The sequence below is a fragment of the Corylus avellana genome, chromosome 2 (genome assembly GCF_965113065.1).
Source record: "Corylus avellana chromosome 2, dhCorAvel1.hap1.2, whole genome shotgun sequence".
Taxonomy (NCBI): Eukaryota; Viridiplantae; Streptophyta; class Magnoliopsida; order Fagales; family Betulaceae; genus Corylus; species Corylus avellana.
The window spans coordinates 41,598,847-41,619,297 of NC_142491.1; the positions used below are offsets into that span (position 1 = coordinate 41,598,847).

The window sequence follows — 20,451 nt, forward strand, 5'->3', positions numbered from 1 at the left end:
GACTTTAACACATTTGATTGCCTAAACTATGGGACGACATCTGCCATGATGGTTTCCATCATGAATCTATAATGCTTTGAATCTTTACGTGACCACGACCATTCTAAATTATATTTGTATAACCATTTAAAACTTCCCCACTACAAAATCTCTGAGGCACTAGTGACTTTTGAAGCTTAGTTGAACTACTAGGAGCTCATTACGGAGTCTCTAGTAATTATTGGCAAATTCTGAACACTTGCTGCTCTATTAGTATTAATTTTTACTATATCTATCTTACAAATTGACATGGCTATTCACATTATTAAACAATTAAATTTGATTACAAAAATGTTTGGATACTACAATTTGTATACAAACTTGTAGGGGAGAAAATTGTATACAAACTTGTTAGGACACCACTTCTAGCCCAAAAGTCTAAGTTAATGGGCTTGTATCCACTTAAGTATATTAACCACTCTTATTCTTTATATTTTCTCAATATAAGACATGAACCTTACAAGTGCATGCATAATAAATTCCCTCACAAACCTGATGTCGCAAGGAAAAATTCTTGATCATTTCATCAACATCAAGTTTGTAAGGCATTTATAGTAAAAGTTGTAATACACCTAGCAACACTTATTTAATTGTGACTGCCGTGGTAAGTATTACATGGACTACCGTGCTAGTTTGTAATAAATTTGTAGTAAAAACTATTGTACCCTAAATATTTTGAATTTTCATTTATTTGCGGCTCTCTATAATTCTTTTTAGAGGAAAGTCCACATACACCCTTTAAACTACCACTCAATTGACAATGTCCCCACAAAAATACCATAAAATTGACAATGTACTCCAATGACGAAAATACCATTAATAAAAAAAAAATTTAAAAACCAAGGTGCAAAAAATTTTAAAAAAAATTTCCTTTTTTCCTTAAAGATTTTTTTTTTTTTTTTTCGAATTTATTTGAGTATTTTTGTCTTATTAAAAAAAATTTTAAGGTCATTTTTGTCATTTTGCTGAACTTAGGAGAACATTATCAATTTTATTGTAGTACTTTGAGAGGAATACGTGAACTTTTGCTTCTTTTTAATATTAGGATTAAGATTTCCATCCCCCTACAAATATATGATATTCGACTCTTTCTATAGTTTTATTGTGGATGAAACTTCACTCAAGTTATTTTGTTTCAATAGGACCTACTCTTGTATTTGTCCTTTTTCCATGCACTACCATGCCTGAAGGTTGATGCCGCACCATCATTCAAACAAAAATAATGTCTAATCTTACCCTTGCAAAAATAAAACCCAGAATGCGGTGTTTACACGGTAGATTGTCGAGAACATAATTCGACAATCCAACTCAAGGAAGGTGGAAGACCATATGACTCCAAGCTCGTCCCCAAAGGCTAGTTGGGAGTGATTATGGGTGACTTTATCACTCATATGACCAATGGGTGATTTGACTATTTTCAAAATAGTCAAAAGGGGTGGTCAGCCAACTCTAGTAGTGAGAGATTGGTAGTAGTGATGCGATAATTAGCTTGGTGAGAATAGGTCAACAGCAGTTGGAAAGAAAGAAGAATTTAAGTTTTTAATGATGCGGGCGGCCTCATTCATTTAAAATAAATATTCCACATTAGATGTATTGCACTCAAATTACCATCGGATCTCCATCCGCCATGACAGTAAGGTTGTTAGAGTCGCTTTGCTATAAGCTCTTTTTTATTTATTTTTATTGCTTTAGCTCCTACAACAGTCTAATAGGAGTAAAGTTATAAATAGGATTTTTAGGAAACCTGATTTTAAGTCCAATAACTTTCAATCCTTTTTTTTTATTATTAAATTATTTCTAAATCAAAAAGTTTCTTTGAAGTTTGTGAGATGCATATAGTGTGATACAATCTCAAATGACAGAAAATGAAAATGTGGTCAAGGATGGCACGTGCGGGCAAGTCAAGTTAAGTTAAGCTTGGGTCAATCTGGGTTCAGGGGCTAAAAACCTTAACCCAAAACCAAGCCCTTTCTAATCGATCCGTCTCAATTGGGCTTTACCTCTAAAAAGAACCCATTCACAAATGAGTGGGCTTGTGTTGACCATTTATATAGAGGCCCGTAAAATGCTACCCAACCCATGATAATTCCTTGAATCTTCCTTTCCCTTTTGATTCAAATCCAATGGAGTCTAGCAGAACGGAGAAACGCAATGAAACATCTTCCCTTGTCTTGTCAATAATTTCTCTTTTACCCGGCCATCTCCTACTGGCTGCTGAAAAGCTTAATTTATAGTGTGATTAACGTAAATTAACTTGGTACCCACCACGTTAAAGATTTTTCAAAGACGCCACGGCTTTCTGCTTTCCTTTCCACGCCGCCCCAAACTTTTCCACAGATTTCTGCTTTCCTTCTACACGAGAATTAGAGAGGCAAATACATGGTGATGAGACATCTTTTTCGTTTCTAATGCGGGTCAATGGGGAAGATGGGTAGGAAAATCTCTCGTAAGTAACATTACATGGTTAAATTATCACTTTTTTATAAAGTTTAAATTAATAAAATAAATAAATTTAATTATTTAATCAAAATTAATAATTTTCCGAAAGCACAGACCAATTATCACTTGCTATAATCTCAGCCTTGTATTAATTACAAGTCTTCTCTATCCAATTCCCAAGTCAACTACCGTGTTAAACTGATTAACTAAATGTTATATAGTGAAGAAACAAGGAAAGACGTTATTTCAATTTAGAGCAACAAGTTGTTGGTGGTGTTCTTTGTTTTCTCCGGTACTGAATTGAGATTTTCGGGATGGCTTCTGTCTTTCTGTTCGTTTTCTTTGTTCTCTCACACTTCGTGCTGCTTCTTTCGGCTCAAGAAGAAGAAGGGGGATTCGCCCAAAGATGTCCAGAGTTTCACTGTGGATATCTGAACGTGACTGGCTTTCCATTCACCAATATGTCAAACCCAGAATGCGGTGTTAACATAGTAGACTGTCAGGGTCCGTATCCAATGATCAAGCTGAAGGACGGTGGAAGACCATATGAATTTCTAGGCACCTTTCCGAATAACTCCACCATACGTTTGTTTGACAAAGAGCTTCGGGATCGTAGATGCGAATCCTTAACCAATTTGAGTTTTCCCAATTCTTCGCTCATCTCTTTTGAAATCGCCACACCCATTCTGACCTTTTTTAAATGCAAAAAAAGCGATCCCTATATTCATCCCCCTCCAAATTTTAAAACAGAGAGTTGCAGTGATGAGTATAATATCTTCTATAATGATTCAAGCGTTGGTGTTCCCAGTTCTCTTTCTAGATGTTCAATTATTCAGCTCCCAAAGAATCCGAATCCAGTTGATGATACCCTGTTTGCACTTATAACAGCTGAGTTCGACCTCCGAGTGAATGTCACTGAAAAATGTAAGCCCAACGAGCTTCATTGTGATGTTGCAAAGAAAGGTATAAAAATAGGAATAACACAGTAATATTTGGGGATACATTAATCATGAAAATGCATACAAATTTCTTTTTCTTTTTCTTTTTACGTTTTATTTATTCCTAATACATGTGCTGCTAGTATGTCTGTTCCATGGCATAATCCACTCCTATAAAGCGATAGCTTTAGCTGATTTGGATGAGTCTCAATTTTAGATTATGAGTAATAGTAATAATTAACTCTGTTGCAATGAAACCCATTTCTCTCTTACTAACCCTGTTAGGGATTCAAAGGCTGCCAATTTAGCTGCATCACTTCAATCCTCATTGTTTAAACCATCATCGATCTTTATGTTTGTCTCTTCTGTTGCAGAGAATCACACAAAGCAACTGGCGATAGGATTAGGTGAGATACCTTTTCGATCAAATTTTTTTGTTGGAAAAATGTTATACACACTATCACTCTCACTCTCACTCTGTTAAGTACTCTCCTTAACGTGACAATGAAATTACCATTAGATTCAAAATTCAATAATGATACATGCATCCAAAATTTATTGGTAATGAAATATGTTATGCCATGGAATATATATGCACTTTGAACTGTGAAAGTGAGAGTTTGTGTAACATTTCTCTTCTTGTTGATATTAGTTGTCACGTTCATATTCTTTGTCGATATTATTCCATCTGGTGGTGATCTATTGTATCTTCAACACATAATTTCTTCCGAGGGTGTGGTTAATTATGAAATCTTTCGAAATGATCTAAGGTTCTCCAAACAGTTTTCGTAATGACTCCACTTTCTCCATTTTAATCGTTCTAAGGATGTATTATATCCATTGGAAGACTTCTAAACTTGTTCTCAAGTTCTATTCAAACTTCCGTGTTGCATTTTTTTAATTTTAGACCTGTAATACACAATTTTTCATACCTCATGATTTTCCTCCTAGTCTCCTTCTCTGGCAATCAATACTTCTTCATGTCTTCTCTGGTGTCACTACAAGAAAATATTTGGGATCACACTCTCAAGGGGTAGTTTGAGTTAATTAGTCTCGTTTATGCACCACATAACTTATTAATGTCTATTCTTTGATTACAGCCACTTTATTTGCTGGAATTGGAGTTGTGATGGTTCTAATCTACTGCTTGATCAAGAGAAAGTGCTCATCCAATCAAATTATTTATTTTTGGAAAAAGAAAAGTCTAAACCATAAGACTATCCAAGACTTTCTAAGAAATCACGGACCTCTTACTATTAAAAGATACAGTTATTCAGATATTAAGAAAATGACCAACTTCTTTAGAGACAAATTAGGGGAAGGAGGCTTTGGTGGTGTCTACAAAGGAAAATTAAAAGATGGATGTCTTGTGGCTGTGAAGGTTTTGAAGGAATCTAGAGGTAATGGAGAGGAATTCATTAACGAGGTTGCAAGCATTAGTAGGACCTCTCATGTCAACATTGTCTCTCTTATGGGCTTTTGCTTTGAGGGCTCTTTTAGAGCCCTCATCTATGAGTTTATGCCCAACGGATCTCTAGAGAAGTTCTTATATAACAAAAATCCTTCAAAGTCTGATCGTCGATTGGAATGGGAGACATTATACAATATTGCAATTGGCATTGCTCGAGGATTAGAGTACTTACATAGAGGTTGCAGCACAAGGATCTTACATTTCGATATAAAGCCTCACAATATTCTTTTGGATGAGAACTTCAGCCCAAAAATTTCGGATTTTGGCCTTGCAAAAATATGCACAAGAGAAGAGAGTATTATATCAATGTTGGGTGCGAGAGGAACTGCAGGATATATAGCTCTAGAAGTATTTTGTAGAAATATTGGAGGAGTCTCTCACAAGGCAGATGTTTATAGCTACGGAATGATAGTTTTTGAAATTGTTGGAGGAAGAAGGAATATAGATGTCGAAATTGATCGTATGAGTGAAATATTTTTTCCACATTGGATTTACAAGCGTCTTGAACAAAATGAAGATATAGGACTACAGGGCCTTATGAATGAAGAGGATTACAAAAGTGCAAGGAAGATGATAATAGTCAGTTTGTGGTGCATACAAACTGACCCTTTAACCCGGCCACCAATGAGCACAGTTGTGAATATGTTAGAAGGGAGTCTTGAATCCTTACAAGTACCACCCAAACCTTACTTGTCTTCACCATCACGATCACCGGAAGATTCTTCAACAATGGTGTCAACACAGTGTGATTCTATAATGCCTTCAAATGCATCTTTTCTTTAAAAGGAAATTTTAATGTTAAGAGTAGTAACTAGCATCTTTTGTAAAGTGCATCAATGATTAGCTTTTTGATACAAATGATAATTAAAGACATTACCATTTGAGATTGCCTTAACTATGAGATGATATCTGCCGTGATAGCTTCCTCCATGAATTTATAATATTGTAAGTCATGGTAAATTGGTAATTACATACCCATTATAAATTATGTTTGTATAATAATCTAAAACTAAGAGGAAAGGCCCACTACACAATCTCAGAGGCACTTCAAAGTAACCAGACTCTTCTTACTTGGTGAGACAAGCACCGCAATTGACTTTAATTTGAAGCTAATTAGTTGAACTAATAGAAGCTTATTATAATTTGTAACCATTTCGCAAATTGATCGATCTGAAAGTTCGTAATACTAGATAATTAAATTTAATTAAAAAATACTTGAATATTATAATTTTTATTACAAGTACATATTACTGAATATTAAAATCTTATATTATTTAAATGAATTAAGGGAAAAAAAAAAAAAAGAAGTTTTAAAGACTAGATTTTAGTTAAAAAGATATTACTTTCAAAAGAAAACAGGCGCTCATACAGGAATCTATTGTATTCTTGTTTCTTGTACAACTACTTAATTGACGAAATAACGTTTGGAGCCCTAAATCTTAATTTTTTTTTTTTTTTTTTCTGCTACGTAAAGAAACAAATAAAAGCTACTGGACGTGGAATAATTTCTCATCTTTAGGGTTGAAATTGATTTGATTACTATATTTAATTATCTCAAATATATTATAAAATAGATATGGAAAATGCTATATTTCTTAAATTTTTTCTATAACATTACTTATCAAATGATGTGTCATAATAAAAGAAGGGCATGTGTTGAGAAAAGAAGATTGGGCTAACGTACCCAATAAAGGAGGAGGGATTTTGTCATTTATGTACCCCCTCCCTCTTCCATGCACGAAGAGTAACAACTAAAAGTAAATGGTTTTTATTATTATTATTAATCTTTTCTCAAATAGAAGGGTTTATTTACTTAGCATTGCTGTCTTGATGCGATTTCTTCTGTTTATATTGATTAATTTATCATAAACTACCTTTCCCCCCCCCCCCCCCCCCCCAAAAAAAAAAAAAACAAACAGAATTGGAAGTCTTCTTCTCTTGGCATTTTACCATAATTAAATGTACTTCTTTCTTTCAACTTCAATTTAATTTTTATTTTTTTGACATGTCGAGAATGTCTACTTGTTCATGGAATGATAGGTTAGAAACCAATTATTAGTGAAGTTGCAATGGCCATTGTTTTATGTTAAATCACTACTTGTTCCACAAGTTTAAGTGGATTGGAAGGAATATAATGATATATTTATGTGTGGACTTAAACTCACTCTTAATAAGTGAGACCCAACATACAAAATATTTAGTTAAAATAAATTTAAACATTTAATCTATATTTTAAGATTCCATGATAAATTATGTAGATGATTTAGTTAATATTTTAATACTTTCACTCATGTAATATTTTAACACTTATGTCTGGATCAAGTAGAATATTTAATTAAATGAAAACTAAATGATGAAGACAAGATTCAAACTCAATACATTTACCTAAATTTCATATTAAATCATTATTTATCTAAAAATTTTAAGTTAATAAAATAAAATAATTTAATTAATTAGTTAACATTTTAACAAGAATTACAGGGTTTTGATCAAATGGATTTAAGAAGTTAGAAGAACAAATAGCCTCAAGGCACTCAACTAAAACTCTACAAACTTCGCTAAGGTTTTGATATTTCTTTCTTGCTAACCCTGTCAAAGTTTCAAAGGCTGCCAATTTAGCTGCCTCACTTCAATCTTCATTGTTTAAGTGACATCTTTTATGTTTCTATCTTCAGATGCAGAGAGTGACAAAAAGAATCTGGCGATAGGAATAGGTGAGATACCACTTCAATCAAATTTCTTGTTGATATTAGTATTCAAATGTTCGCTAATTGGTCAGCTGACATAACTCAAATTATTGCATCTCGGGTAATGTATTGTATCTACAACACATAAATTGCAACTCCTTTTTCACTCCTTTCAAAGGGTATCGCTAATTATCAAATCTTTGGGGGTATTACTTCATGTAAAGAAAATGCAAACTTAACAAGGTTAAGGACACTCTTAATTAATTGGTAGTTCAAGTTACTTTGCTTTATGCACCGCATAATTTCGTAATTTCTACTCTTTGATTCCAGGCATTATTTCTGCTGGAATTGGAGTTGTGCTGGTTATAATCTACTGCTTCAAGAGAAAGTTCTCATCCAATAAAATTATTAATTTTTTGAAGAAAGAAAGTCTAAACCATCAGACTGCCGAGGTCTTTCTTAAGAACCATGGGCCTATTGCTATTAGCAAATACCGTTATTCAAATATCAAGAAAATGACTAACCTCTTTAGAGATAAATTAGGCGAAGGGGGCTATGGTGGTGTCTAGAAGGGGAAATTAAAAAATGAATGTCTTGTGGCAATGAAGGTCTTGAAAGAATCAAGGGGTAATGGAGAGGAATTCATTAAAGAGCGAGGTTGCAAGCATTAGTAGGACCTCCCATGTCAACATTGTCTCTCTTATGTGCTTTTGCTTAGAGGGTTCTAAAAGAGCTTTCATCTATGAGTTTTTGCCTAATGGATCTCTCGAGAAGTTCATATATAAAAAAAGTTCCTCCCAGGATGAGCGACCATTGGAATGAGAGACATTATACAAGATTGCACTTGGCATTGCTCGAGGATTAGAATACTTACATAGGGATTGCAACACACGAATCGTGCATTTTGACATAAAGCCTCACAAAATTCTTTTGGATGAAAACTTCTTCCCAAAGATTTCTGATTTTGGCCTTGCAAAAATATGCCGTAGAGAAGTAAGCATCATATCAATGTTGGGTGCGAGGGGGACAGCAGGATATATAGCTCCAGAAGTATTTTGTAGAAATTTTGGAGATGTCTCTCACAAATCAGAAGTTTATAGCTATGGAATGATGGTTTTAGAAATGGTTGGGGGAAGAAAGAATATATATGTCGAGAATGATCATACCAGTGAAATATTTTTTCCGCATTGGATTTATAATCGTCTTGAACAAGATGATCTAGGACTGCAGGACTTTATGAATGAAGAGGATCGTGAAAGTGCAAGGAAAATGATAATAGTGAGTTTATGGTGCATACAAACTGACCTTTCAAATCGGTTATCAATGAGTAGGGTTGTGAATATGTTAGAAGGGACTCTTGAATCCTTGAAAGTACCACCCAAGCCTTTCCTGTCTTCGCCATCAAGATCACCAGAAGATTCTTCGACAACAATGAGTTCACTGCAGTATGATTCCGTAATGCCCTAAAATGCATCTTTTGTTTAAATGGAAATTTTAGTGTAAGTAGCATCTTTTGTAAATTGCATCAATTATTAGCTTGTGGATGCACAGGAATTTATAATGTTGTGAGTTCCATCGATTTTCAATTGAGTGTTTATGTAAGTGCCCATACTAAAGCATAGTTGAGCTATTTGGAGCTCACTACCGAGTCTGAAGAAATTATATGTAAAGCCTCAAGACTTGCTGCACTATTAGCTGAAAAGATTGCACAGGAAATAGAAGTTTCTATGAAGACCTTACTCGGAACAGAGCAATTTTTTTTTCTTTTGATTTTTGGCCAAAAAAGGAGATAAACAAATTCATACGGGCGTTGCCAAATTTCTACCTTGATTTGATTGTTTCTGCATTCCTGTCCCTGCTGCCAGAATCAGACATTAATCCAACACTAAGATGGTGCATACAGAAAGAAATCATAATGCAGAAATAATAATAAAGAGACACAAGATTTAAGGTGGTTCGGTAATATACCTATATCTACACACTAAAGTCCTATAGGCTACATCTTGCATTTATTGAGTGAATATATTATACATAAAGGACCTCATTATATAGAGGCCAAAGAAGAAGAGCTCCTTGTATTTTAACAATGTGGGACAAACCCCGGCCCACTTATATAGGAAACAAGGGGAGAGGGACTCCCATATATGAGCAATGTGAGACGTCTTGCATTACTCTTCTCTAACACTCTCATTCAAACTCAAGGTGGAGACTCGTGAAATCTTGAGTTTGCTTCTTGATTGGTGACGGAAGCCAAGATCATTGGTGGCTTTTGAACATCAGCAACTTTTGGCCGGAATGAGCCAACTATGAGCCTTGTATGAAAGCCAACTATGGGCTAAAATGGGCATGGCAGTACCATAAATGCCAAATTACAAATAATGGGCCAATGGCCAAATATGAAATCTAACAATGTGCTGAAATGGGCATGGGTTTGAAACAATACCACAAAGGCCGGGACTAGGTTTTAAACAATATAACAAAGGCCAAAATACATAAGGCCAACGATGGGCCAACAAGCCAACTATGGGCTGAAATGAGCATGAGTTTGAAACAATACTACAGATGCCAAATAATGGGCCAACAAAGGGCCCAGAAGAAAAGAAAGTGGGCCAACAAAGGGCCAAGAGAGAGAAAATGGGCAACTTAGGCCTCTTTTTGTGGGATCTTTGGCTTCTTTTGTGAGCATCTTTGGCCTTTTTTTTTTTTTTTTTTGACATGTCCGCATAAGAGGGGCATCTTCGGCCACTTTTGGTGGGCAACTTGGGCTTCCTTTTGTGGGCATCTTTGTTTTTTTTTTTTTTTTTTGTGGGCAATATGGGAATTTTGAAATATTATTGGTCGAATTGAAAAAAATTAGAACTTTATGGGGGTAGATTGCAAAAATTAAAATTCTGGTGTTCGAATTAAAAAACACCGTCAACTTTAAGGAGGTAAACTGTAATTTTTCCTTCTTTTTTTCTATGACTTCTTAACTTTTTAAAGATTATGCATCGTGGACTAATGATATTTTGGTACGTATGATATCGATAATGAAGCTGATAGCTATGTTATCTGTTCAGGAGCTAATCAACCAGGTGACTAGCTACGTCACCTGTTGAAGTTACCGTTATAAGAGATCTATCAATAGTTTAAATCCAAGACCCGGGCGCCCTCTAAGCTTCTGCAGCCTTCAATTTCAAGCACTTACTCATCTCTGTTGGGTTTTCTTCATGCAAAGTTCCTTTAATCGCACTACTTTTATCAACCCATTTATTAATTAGCCAAAACTAACTAGGCCCTGAAACAAGGAATTAATCTTAAATAATAATGCTAAACATTTAAAAATAAATAAATAAATACCGGGGCCCTCACGATGGAGAAATCCAGGGCTCCACCACTACTGGGTGGGGATGAGCGTTTCTAATGCATCTTCTACCATTATCTTAACGTTTCAAGCAAGCTGCAAACTTCCACCCAGTAGTCTTTATTGCAAGTAGGAGAGAGAAGACTCATAGAAGTCTTTCTTGGACTATCCGGGAAGGTGTGGATGAAACTCCCTCTTTGGAGTCCTTTGGCTGACCAATTCAAAGAAGGCGTACTTCCTCATTGTTTCCGCAAGTCTTTTGAGCATATTTTCCAAGTCAACAAGCGTAGCGGGAGAAAACGAAGTATTTTAGAGATGAGAGATCTTCATTGTTTCAGTCTTACTAGTCTCTGATTTAGGATGGCCCCTGTTTCCTTATTTCTTCTTTATTTGCTCTCACACTTGGTGCTGCCAACAAGTTTGTGATGCAAGTACCAATTAGAAAAAATTAGCATTGCACTAATTCAAATAACAGAATGTCCATTCCTACGTTGAATGATCAATACTGGTACAGATTCTAGAACCAGACATGGTCAGTGTTTGAATTAGAAGTTAATTGATAGGAGACAACATTATAGTTAAATACTAATAGAACAAAAAAATTAGTTGAAACAAATCGGCCATCCCATAGTTAAATGCATTGGCCTCTTGTACTAAATATTGTGCAGTGCCAAAATCCGACACAAGTCTCATACTACAATTCTAATCTAATTGGCTTTAGAGGATGCAGTTAATGTATTTTTTTAAAAAACTGCGGTGCTATGGTCTGACGAATCATTAATGGGGCGAATCTTCCTTACATATTATTTTCCTTTTTATCGTATATTTGTTCTTTTCAATAATGTTAAAAATTATATTTTTATTTTATAATATTAACGAAATAGACTCAATTCGTAAATTAGTACTTGTTAAAAAAACAAAAGTCCAAGGATTAGTCCCTGGAGTAGTTGGGACTGTCCCATCACCTTTATATGATAATTGTTAGATAAAAATGTAATTTATATAATGAATAATGTTATTTAATAAATTTTTTTCTTTTTCGCTTTTCTTCTGTACCCTTTTTTAAGGGGGTGGGAGGAAAGGGGAGAGAAGGTATTGGAGTAAGTATTAAATTACTAGTTATCCCAAAAGCTTAGCTGATAGGATGAGGTCAATTTAATGATTTAACCATTACTTTAACACTCTTTCTCACGTATGAGCTCAAACTCCCTTTTAATATGTGATGTCCAACATGTAGAATATTTAATTTAAATGAGGAGTGATTTGACGGAGTCAAGGTTCGATCCCAGGACTTTTTGGCTCTAATATCATGTTAAATTACCACTTATATATTCCAAAAGCTTAAGCTGATAGAAAGAGGTGAATTTAATCACTTAGCCATTACTTTAACAGTGAGTAACTTGGTAGTGTTGGCAATTGGAGTATTTACTATTTGAAGAGAACAATTGCTATCTAGAGATGATGTATAAGCTGCTGTTTCAGATAACCACAATTCTTTTGCTCATGATAATATTAGGAGAAATAGGCCCGAAGCTTAGAGCATTCCCAATGAAAAAGTCAAATTTTTATGCAAAATAGCTCATCAAAACTCACTTTATCGAGTTTAGCTAATGAATTTTTAAAGGCCTCCTATATCCAATTAGCTCTATTTTTATCTATATCATTTAAATATTATTTTTTTACTCTATTGATTCTATCTTTATTTCTTTTCTAAAATTCGTATTCCACTCTTTATTTTTTCAATAGTAATTCATTTAACACAATAATTTTTCAATGTTTATTATTGTTCAAATAATCATTTTTGTAACTATAATATTTTTGAAACGGTTGTATTTTATAATAATTATATTTTCGACGGTTTTATTTTTCAAATGTCGTATTTGCCAACATTAAGTATGAAAACCATATTCTCATAGTAATGTCAATGATATTTATGAAATATCTTTTTATTAAAAATTGTGAAAGAATATTCTCATAATAATACCTTGAAAAGTGGAAAAAAAAAAAAAAAAAAAAAAAAAAAAAAAACATGTGAGAGAAACAATAAAAAATAAAATGACTCCCTTAAAAAGTGCTGCTACATATAGCCTTTTTTTTTTTTTTTTTTTTTTGCTAATCCAATCAAATATTCATTTTGCATTTTTTTGGCTAATCCAATGTGGGGGTTTTTTTACAAATCTGATTAGCTATTTTAGATAAAAGTACCATTTAGCTCCTCCATTGAGAATGCTCTTAGAGAATCGTGTTCAGGCTCATTACAGTCTAGCCGAAAGGCAAAAGATGAAGCAGATGTTTGTGAGTTTAAATTCGATTATTTTTAAAAAGAGAGAATTTAGGATTCCTTTTATATTTTATATTTTTAAATATATTTTTTTTGTATTGTAAGTGACACATATCACACTATGATTAATGCTGATGTAATACATTAATGGATTTTGTTAACTATTTTAATGGTATGAATCAACTTTTTTTCCACTTGCCCTAATGAGTGATGCATGAATCACTTTTTAAAACTTAGGGAGTCATTTGTCAAAATCTCAAACCAAAGAACCAAAAATGCATTCATCTCATGTTTTTATTATGGTGTCATAATTTGAGTGGTACTAACAGTAACATGGTATTTAATGGTTTATGTAAAAAAAAAAAAAATAGACAAAATTAGGTGGAGAAACCTATTTGTTATTTTCAGGTGCAGAACTAGAATACTAAGATAAGAAGTTTTCATAACATGTTTATAGTACAAAGAGCTTATCTTAATAAATTGATATAATCATATAGACTAATTTTTCATTTTTTTCGAATGCGTAGTGTAAGAGTTTGTTTGGGATTATGGTTGAGAAATAAAGCTTTTAAGTCAAAAGCCCAAAAATACGTTTAGACTATTTTTAGGCTTTTTAGATATTTTAAAGCGCTTTTAATTTTTTTACCAAATAAATACTTTTTCATTAAACAAATTTTTTAAGTGTTAAATATACTTTTAAACTTTTAAGACCTTCAAATACAATCTTAAACAGGCCCTACGTCACATTGGCTTAAAATATTGCGTGCTTGTTGAGACTTTAAAGTGTGTGACTCAAGTTAGTTGATGTGGGGGCCGCTACTTAAATCCGAGTAGGGTGGTATTCAACGCATTTGTCTTAGCAATATTTGGTAGGTGTGGAGATCTAGAATTACTACGTACTATGATAGACAACGCAAAGTAAAGAAAACTAAATTCTGAATACATGGAAACCTTCAAGCCACGAAAGATACAAAGTGCTGAAATGAAGTAAAAGACTTGTTGGAAGTACCGTGGTCCGTGGTGATTGACTCGTTGAGTGGTTTAACATGAAGGCTACGGGTTAATTATGGGTTAGAAGATGGATTGAAAATCCCCCACATCAGCAGCTTTGAAATTTCAACAGCCATGGCCCATGGGATAGACACTGAATGCCATTGGAACTTGTCAGAGCCACAAGATTCCAGTCACTGAGTCAACTGCGTCCTCTAACTCCACCATTTTGATTTCCGTAGTATTACCTTATGATTCTCTTCTTTATGCCCCTCCACGTACAGTTCGAAGATCCAGAAATGAAAGAGGCAAGGTTCGTGGGCACCTTTGTATCACCCATTTCTCCAATGATAAGCCTCATGTGCATCCTCTTCTTTTCCTTTCTAGTTAGAAAATCCTGTGCTGTGGACCCACAGTTCCTGAGGTGCAGTTTTCCCCAAAACTGTGGTGATGGCCAAAACATAACATTCCCCTTCTTCATCCAAGGTACCCTGCAGCAAAACTACTCTTGTGGTCTCCCTGGATTCCCGATCTCTTGCAAAAGCAATGGCCAACCCACTATCACCACAGCCGATATCAACTACACCATCCGCCAAATTTTCTACCAAAACCAGACCATTCGCGTCTCAAACCCCGACTTTTCTAATTCAAACACCGATTGCATTCCTTTAACAAAAAACACATCCCTTCCTAATATCCGATTTGAGCTAGCGCCAAAACAAAGGAATCTAGTTCTGCTTTATAATTGCAGCAATAACTCTTCGTCGCTTCCCAGTGATTTACATTCTTATACCGGTTGTCTTGGGGAAAAGGTTCTGGCCCTGTCTCAAGGCGACCCGAAGCTGGCAAACGTGTCAAACGAGTGCAAAACTCGGGTGGTAGCACCGGTTGAAGCTGCTTATGGGGGTGAGAATCACGTTGGGATTAGAGGGGCCCTGAAAAATGGGTTTTGGCTGAAATGGAAGGCCAACAACTGCAGCATTTGCGTGCGTAGTGGAGGGTTTTGTGGGACCACGTTCGACAACAACCGGAACTACCGTTTCCAGTGCTTCTGCGCCGATGGACCTGATTATGAGCGCTGTCAAATTCCTGGTCAGTTTTCTCTCTCGATACTTTTTTCTGTTTCTCAGTCTTCGAAATTTTCATTCAAAATTTGCTGGGCTTAGCATGTCCACTTGTTTATGAAGTGGACGACGTCGATAAAACCCTCCTTCCTAATTAAGTTGATTCCACTTAAGTCTTAAGTACGCCGGTGATGATGAGAGTAGAAAGATTTTACTATAATTAATTAATTAATTAATTAATCATCCATTGTTTCGCTTAGAGAAAATAAATAAACCTATAATGAGTTACAAGAGTGATACAATCTCAAATGACATAAAAGGAGAATGTGCACAAGGATGGCATGCGCGGGCAAGTCAAGTTAGTTTCAGCTTGGGTCAATTTGATTATGGATTCAGGGGCTAAAAACCTTAACCCAAAACCAAGCCCTTTCTAATCGATCCGTCTCAATTGGGCTTTATCTCGAAAAGAACCCATTCACCAATGGGTGGGCTTGTGTTGACCATTTATATAGAGGCCCGTAAAATGGCTACCCAACCCATTGGAGTCTAGCAGAGCAGAGAAAGGCCATGAACGGAGAAAGGCCCATAAATCAACTTGGTACCCACCACTTTAAAGATTTTTCAAAGATGCCAAATGCTTTTCGCCTTCAAACGGCTTTCCCGCCGCCCCAAACTTTTCCGAAGATTTGTGGACCATATATCAATTTTTTTTTTTTTTTTTTTTTTTTTTTTTTATTACTAGAGAGACTCGTTATACAATTATAACTGCCGTGGTCTAATCTTCTTTACCTTTTTTCAATGTTCGCACGATAATTAGGGAGGCAATACATAGGTGATGAGACATCTTTTTGCATTTCTAACGTGGGTCAATGGGGAAGATAGGTAGGAAAATTTCGCTCATGCCGATAGGATGAGGTAAATTTAATTATTTAATCAACACTTTAATTTTCTTTATCACTTACCAAAAAAAAACTTCATCACATGCATGTTGTGAAATATTTAATTTAAATAGTGGGTGATTTGACGGAGTCAAGATTCAATCTCAGGACTTTTGACTCTAATACCATGTTAAATCACTATTTATTCTAGATGCTTAAGTTAATAAGAATAAATAAATTTAATCATTTAATTTATACTTTAACATTAAATAATCACTTTTTTCAAAAGCTTATGTTAATAAGAAAAAATAAATTTAATTATTTAATCAAATACTTTAATAACCATTTTCGGCTGTAATATTAAGATAACGAGAGTCTCGGAATTGACTCATCCCCGGGAGGGATGGGCCTAATTAACCTAGAAAACAGACATTCAATGGGTCACTCCCAGAATACAATCCCTCAGTCTTGAGATGAAGTATTTTTTACATGTCAATCTATTAAAGAAAATCTGGAATATAAATATAATTGAATGTTCCGCTTGCGGTAGTAGATGCGTGAATCAGATGCTACTTTGAAGGGGCTCTACTGGCTCACACCTTTGTGGGGTTGTGGTGACGGGCTCACCTTCTCAAACAATAGTTATGGCTCAAACCGGACATTTCACAGCGAGTGGGAACCCCGATGGTAACGCCCAAGGGGAGAAACTACACTGGTCGCCCCTTCCCACCTTTTAATTAAAAAAAAAAAACCGAGAATTGGAGAGGATAGACATGGGTGAGGAGAGATCTTTTTCATTCTGGTTCTAGTCATTATCAAGAGTAATAATCTTGTTGAATGTACAGAGGTTTTGAAGAGTCAAGGAGTTTAAGTCTTTGTAATGCGGGTCAATAAGGAAGATGGGTAGGAAAATCCCTCCACTCAGTACCATCTTCGGCTGTGGTATTAAGAAATTTCCGAAAGCACAGACCAATTATCACTTACTCTAATCTCAGCCTTGTATTACAAGTCTTCCATATCCATTTTCCAAGTCAACTACCGTGTTAAACTGATTAACTAAATGTTATATAGTGAAGAAACAAGGAAAGAAGTTATTTCAATTTAGAGCAACAAGTTGGTGGTGTTGTTTGTTTTCTCCGGTACTGAAGTGGGAATTCTGGTATATATGGCTTCTGTCTTTCTGTTCGTTTTCTTTCTTCTCTCACATCTCCTGCTGCTTTTCTCCGCTGAAGCAGAAGTGAGATACACCAAAAAATGTCCACTCTTTCCCTGTGGAAATCTGGGCGCCCTTGGCTTTCCATTCGCCAGTATAACAAACCCAGAATGCGGTGTTTTCACAATAGATTGTCGAGATGATGCGTCTCCAATGATCCAACTGGAGGACCGTGGAAGACAATATGAAGTTCTAAGTATCTCTCCGGATAACACCACCATACGTATCAGAGACGAATGGCTTAGGGAGCAGCAGTTGGCATCCTTTGATTGCGAATCCTTAACCAATCTGACTATTACCAGCTCTTCGTTCGTCTCTTTTGAATTTTCCCCCAACCAGACCTTTTTTAAATGCAATCGCACTCTCAATATTTCTGCCCCAACAAATTTTAAAAATATTAGTTGCAATGACCATGATTTCTACTATAATGGTTCAAGCGATAGTTTTCCCACTTCTCTCTCTGGATGTTCAATTATTCAGTTCCCAGAGAATCCGAACGCAGATCGTGTGGCAGTTGATGATAGCCCGTTGGGACTTTTAGCCGTTGAGTTCGACCTTAAACCGAATGTCTCTGATGCATGTTACAGTTGTTATCAAAGAGGAGGTCATTGTCAGCCCGACGACAAGGGGGAACTTGATTGTGGTGCGGAGAAAGGTATAAACATAAGAATTAACAACAATGTTTGGGGATACACATATACATTCATTCATGAAAATGCATACAAATTTCTTTTTCCTTTTACGTTGTATTTATTCCTAACACGCGTTGCTCTATTTCTGTTCCATGCCATAATCCCCTCCTATAAAGGGATAGAGCTGATTTGGATGAGTGTCAAATTTAGATTATGAGTAAAAGTAATAACTCTGTTGCAATGAAACCCATATCGGATACATATGATCTGGTTTTTACATTTCTTGCTTACTAACCTTGTTAAGGGATTCAAAGGCTGCCAATTTAGCTGCTTCACTTCATTCCTCTTTGTTTAAACTAACATCGATCTTTTATGTTTGTCGATCTCTTCTGTTGCAGAGAGCCACACAAAGCAATTGGCGATAGGATTAGGTGAGACATCTCTTCAATCAAATTTCTTGTTGAAAATTGATATTCACTTGTGATTGGACAGCCTATGGGATTCAAATTATTCCATATTAAAGTAATATTATGTTACTCATCACATCTAAGTATTTTCCCCTTCACTGCGTATGGCTAGTTATCAAAGCTTTAGGGCACTAATTTTGTTATTTTCATGAAACGGCAACTTCTCTATCTGCCATGCAAACAGTGAATGATTAGGATACTATCACCAGACTTGTACTGAAGAGGTCAATTTTTCAAACTTCTCTCTTGCATGCATAAGTTCTATTGTGACCTTCAATAGAAAATTTTTCAGTCTCACGAATTTCCAGTCTCATCCATAAGTTATATATACATATGTTATGCCAGGGAGTATATGTGCACTTTGGACTGTGAAAGTAAGAGTTTGTGTAACATTTCTCTTCTTGATATTAGTTGTCACGTTCATATTCTTTGTCGATATTATTCCATCCGGTGGTGATCTATTGTATCTTCAACACATAATTTCTTCCGAGGGTGTGGCTAATTATGAATCTTTCGAAATGATACAAGGTTCTCCAAACAGTTTTCATAATGACTCCACTTTCTCCATTTTAATCGTTCTAAGAATGTATTATATCCATTGGAAGACTTCTAAACTTGTTCTCAAGTTCTATTCAAACTTCCGTGTTGCATTTTTTTAATTTTAGACCTGTAATACACAATTTTTCATACCTCATGGTTTTCCTCCTAGTCTCCTTCTCTGGCAATGAATACTTCTTCATGTCTTCTCTGGTGTCACTACAAGAAAATATTTAGGATCACACTCTCAAGGGGTAGTTTGAGTTAATTAGTCTCGTTTATGCACCACATAACTTATTAATGTCTATTCTTTGATTACAGCCACTTTATTTGCTGGAATTGGAGTTGTGATGGTTCTAATCTACTGCTTGATCAAGAAAAAGTTCTCATCCAATCAAATTATTTATTTTTGGAAAAAGAAAAGTCTAAACCATAAGACTGTCCAAGACTTTCTAAGAAATCACGGACCTCTTACTATTAAAAGATACAGTTATTCAGATATCAAGAAAATGACCAACTTCTTTATAGATAAATTAGGTGAAGGGGGCTTTGGTGGTGTCTACAAGGGAAAGTTAAAAGATGGATGTCTTGTGGCAGTGAAGGTTTTGAAAGAATCTAGAGGTAATGGAGAGGAATTCATTAATGAGGTTGCAAGCATTAGTAGGACCTCCCATGTCAACATTGTCTCTCTTATGGGCTTCTGCTTTGAGGGTTCTAAAAGAGCCCTTATCTATGAGTTTATGCCCAACGGATCTCTAGAGAAGTTCATATATAACAAAAGTCCTTCAAAGTCTGCTCGACGATTGGAATGGGAGACATTATACAACATTGCAATTGGCATTGCTCGAGGATTAGAGTACTTACATAGAGGTTGCAGCACAAAGATCTTACATTTCGATATAAAGCCTCACAATATTCTTTTGGATGAGAACTTCAACCCAAAAATTTCTGATTTTGGCCTTGCAAAAATATGCACAAGAGAAGAGAGTATTATATCAATGTTGGGTGCGAGAGGAACTGCAGGATATATAGCTCCGGAAGTATTTTGTAGAAATATTGGAGGAGTCTCTCACAAAGCAGATGTTTATAGCTACGGAATGATGGCTTTTGAAATTGTTGGAGGAAAAAGGAATATAGATGTTGAGATTGATCGTACCAGTGAAATATTTTTTCCGCATTGGATTTACAAGCGTCTTGAACAAAATGAAGATCTAGGACTGCAGGGCCTTATGAATGAAGATGATTACAAAAATGCAAGGAAGATGATAATAGTAAGTTTGTGGTGTATACAGACTGACCCTTTAAGCCGGCCACCAATGAGCAAAGTTGTGAATATGTTAGAAGGGAGTCTTGAATCCTTACAAGTACCACCTAAGCCTTACTTGTCTTCGCCATCACGATCACCGGAAGATTCTTCAACAATGGTGTCAACACAGTGTGATTCTATAATGCCTTCAAATGCGACTTTTCTT

At 35.3% G+C, this 20,451-nt stretch overlaps 1 protein-coding gene and 2 pseudogenes across 1 annotated transcript; all 3 read left to right on the forward strand.

Annotated features, from left to right (window-relative positions):
- Positions 1-2,792: 2,792 nt before the first annotated feature.
- LOC132172936 (LEAF RUST 10 DISEASE-RESISTANCE LOCUS RECEPTOR-LIKE PROTEIN KINASE-like 2.5) lies at positions 2,793-5,670 on the forward strand. The gene is made up of 2 exons (XM_088512796.1): positions 2,793-3,441; positions 4,502-5,670. The coding sequence occupies exons 1-2, from the start codon at positions 2,793-2,795 to the stop codon at positions 5,668-5,670; spliced, it is 1,818 nt and encodes a 605-aa protein (XP_088368922.1).
- Positions 5,671-6,944: 1,274 nt separating this feature from the next.
- LOC132172843 (LEAF RUST 10 DISEASE-RESISTANCE LOCUS RECEPTOR-LIKE PROTEIN KINASE-like 2.3 pseudogene) lies at positions 6,945-9,041 on the forward strand (annotated as a pseudogene).
- Positions 9,042-14,487: 5,446 nt separating this feature from the next.
- LOC132174737 (LEAF RUST 10 DISEASE-RESISTANCE LOCUS RECEPTOR-LIKE PROTEIN KINASE-like 2.7) lies at positions 14,488-20,080 on the forward strand (annotated as a pseudogene).
- Positions 20,081-20,451: the final 371 nt, after the last annotated feature.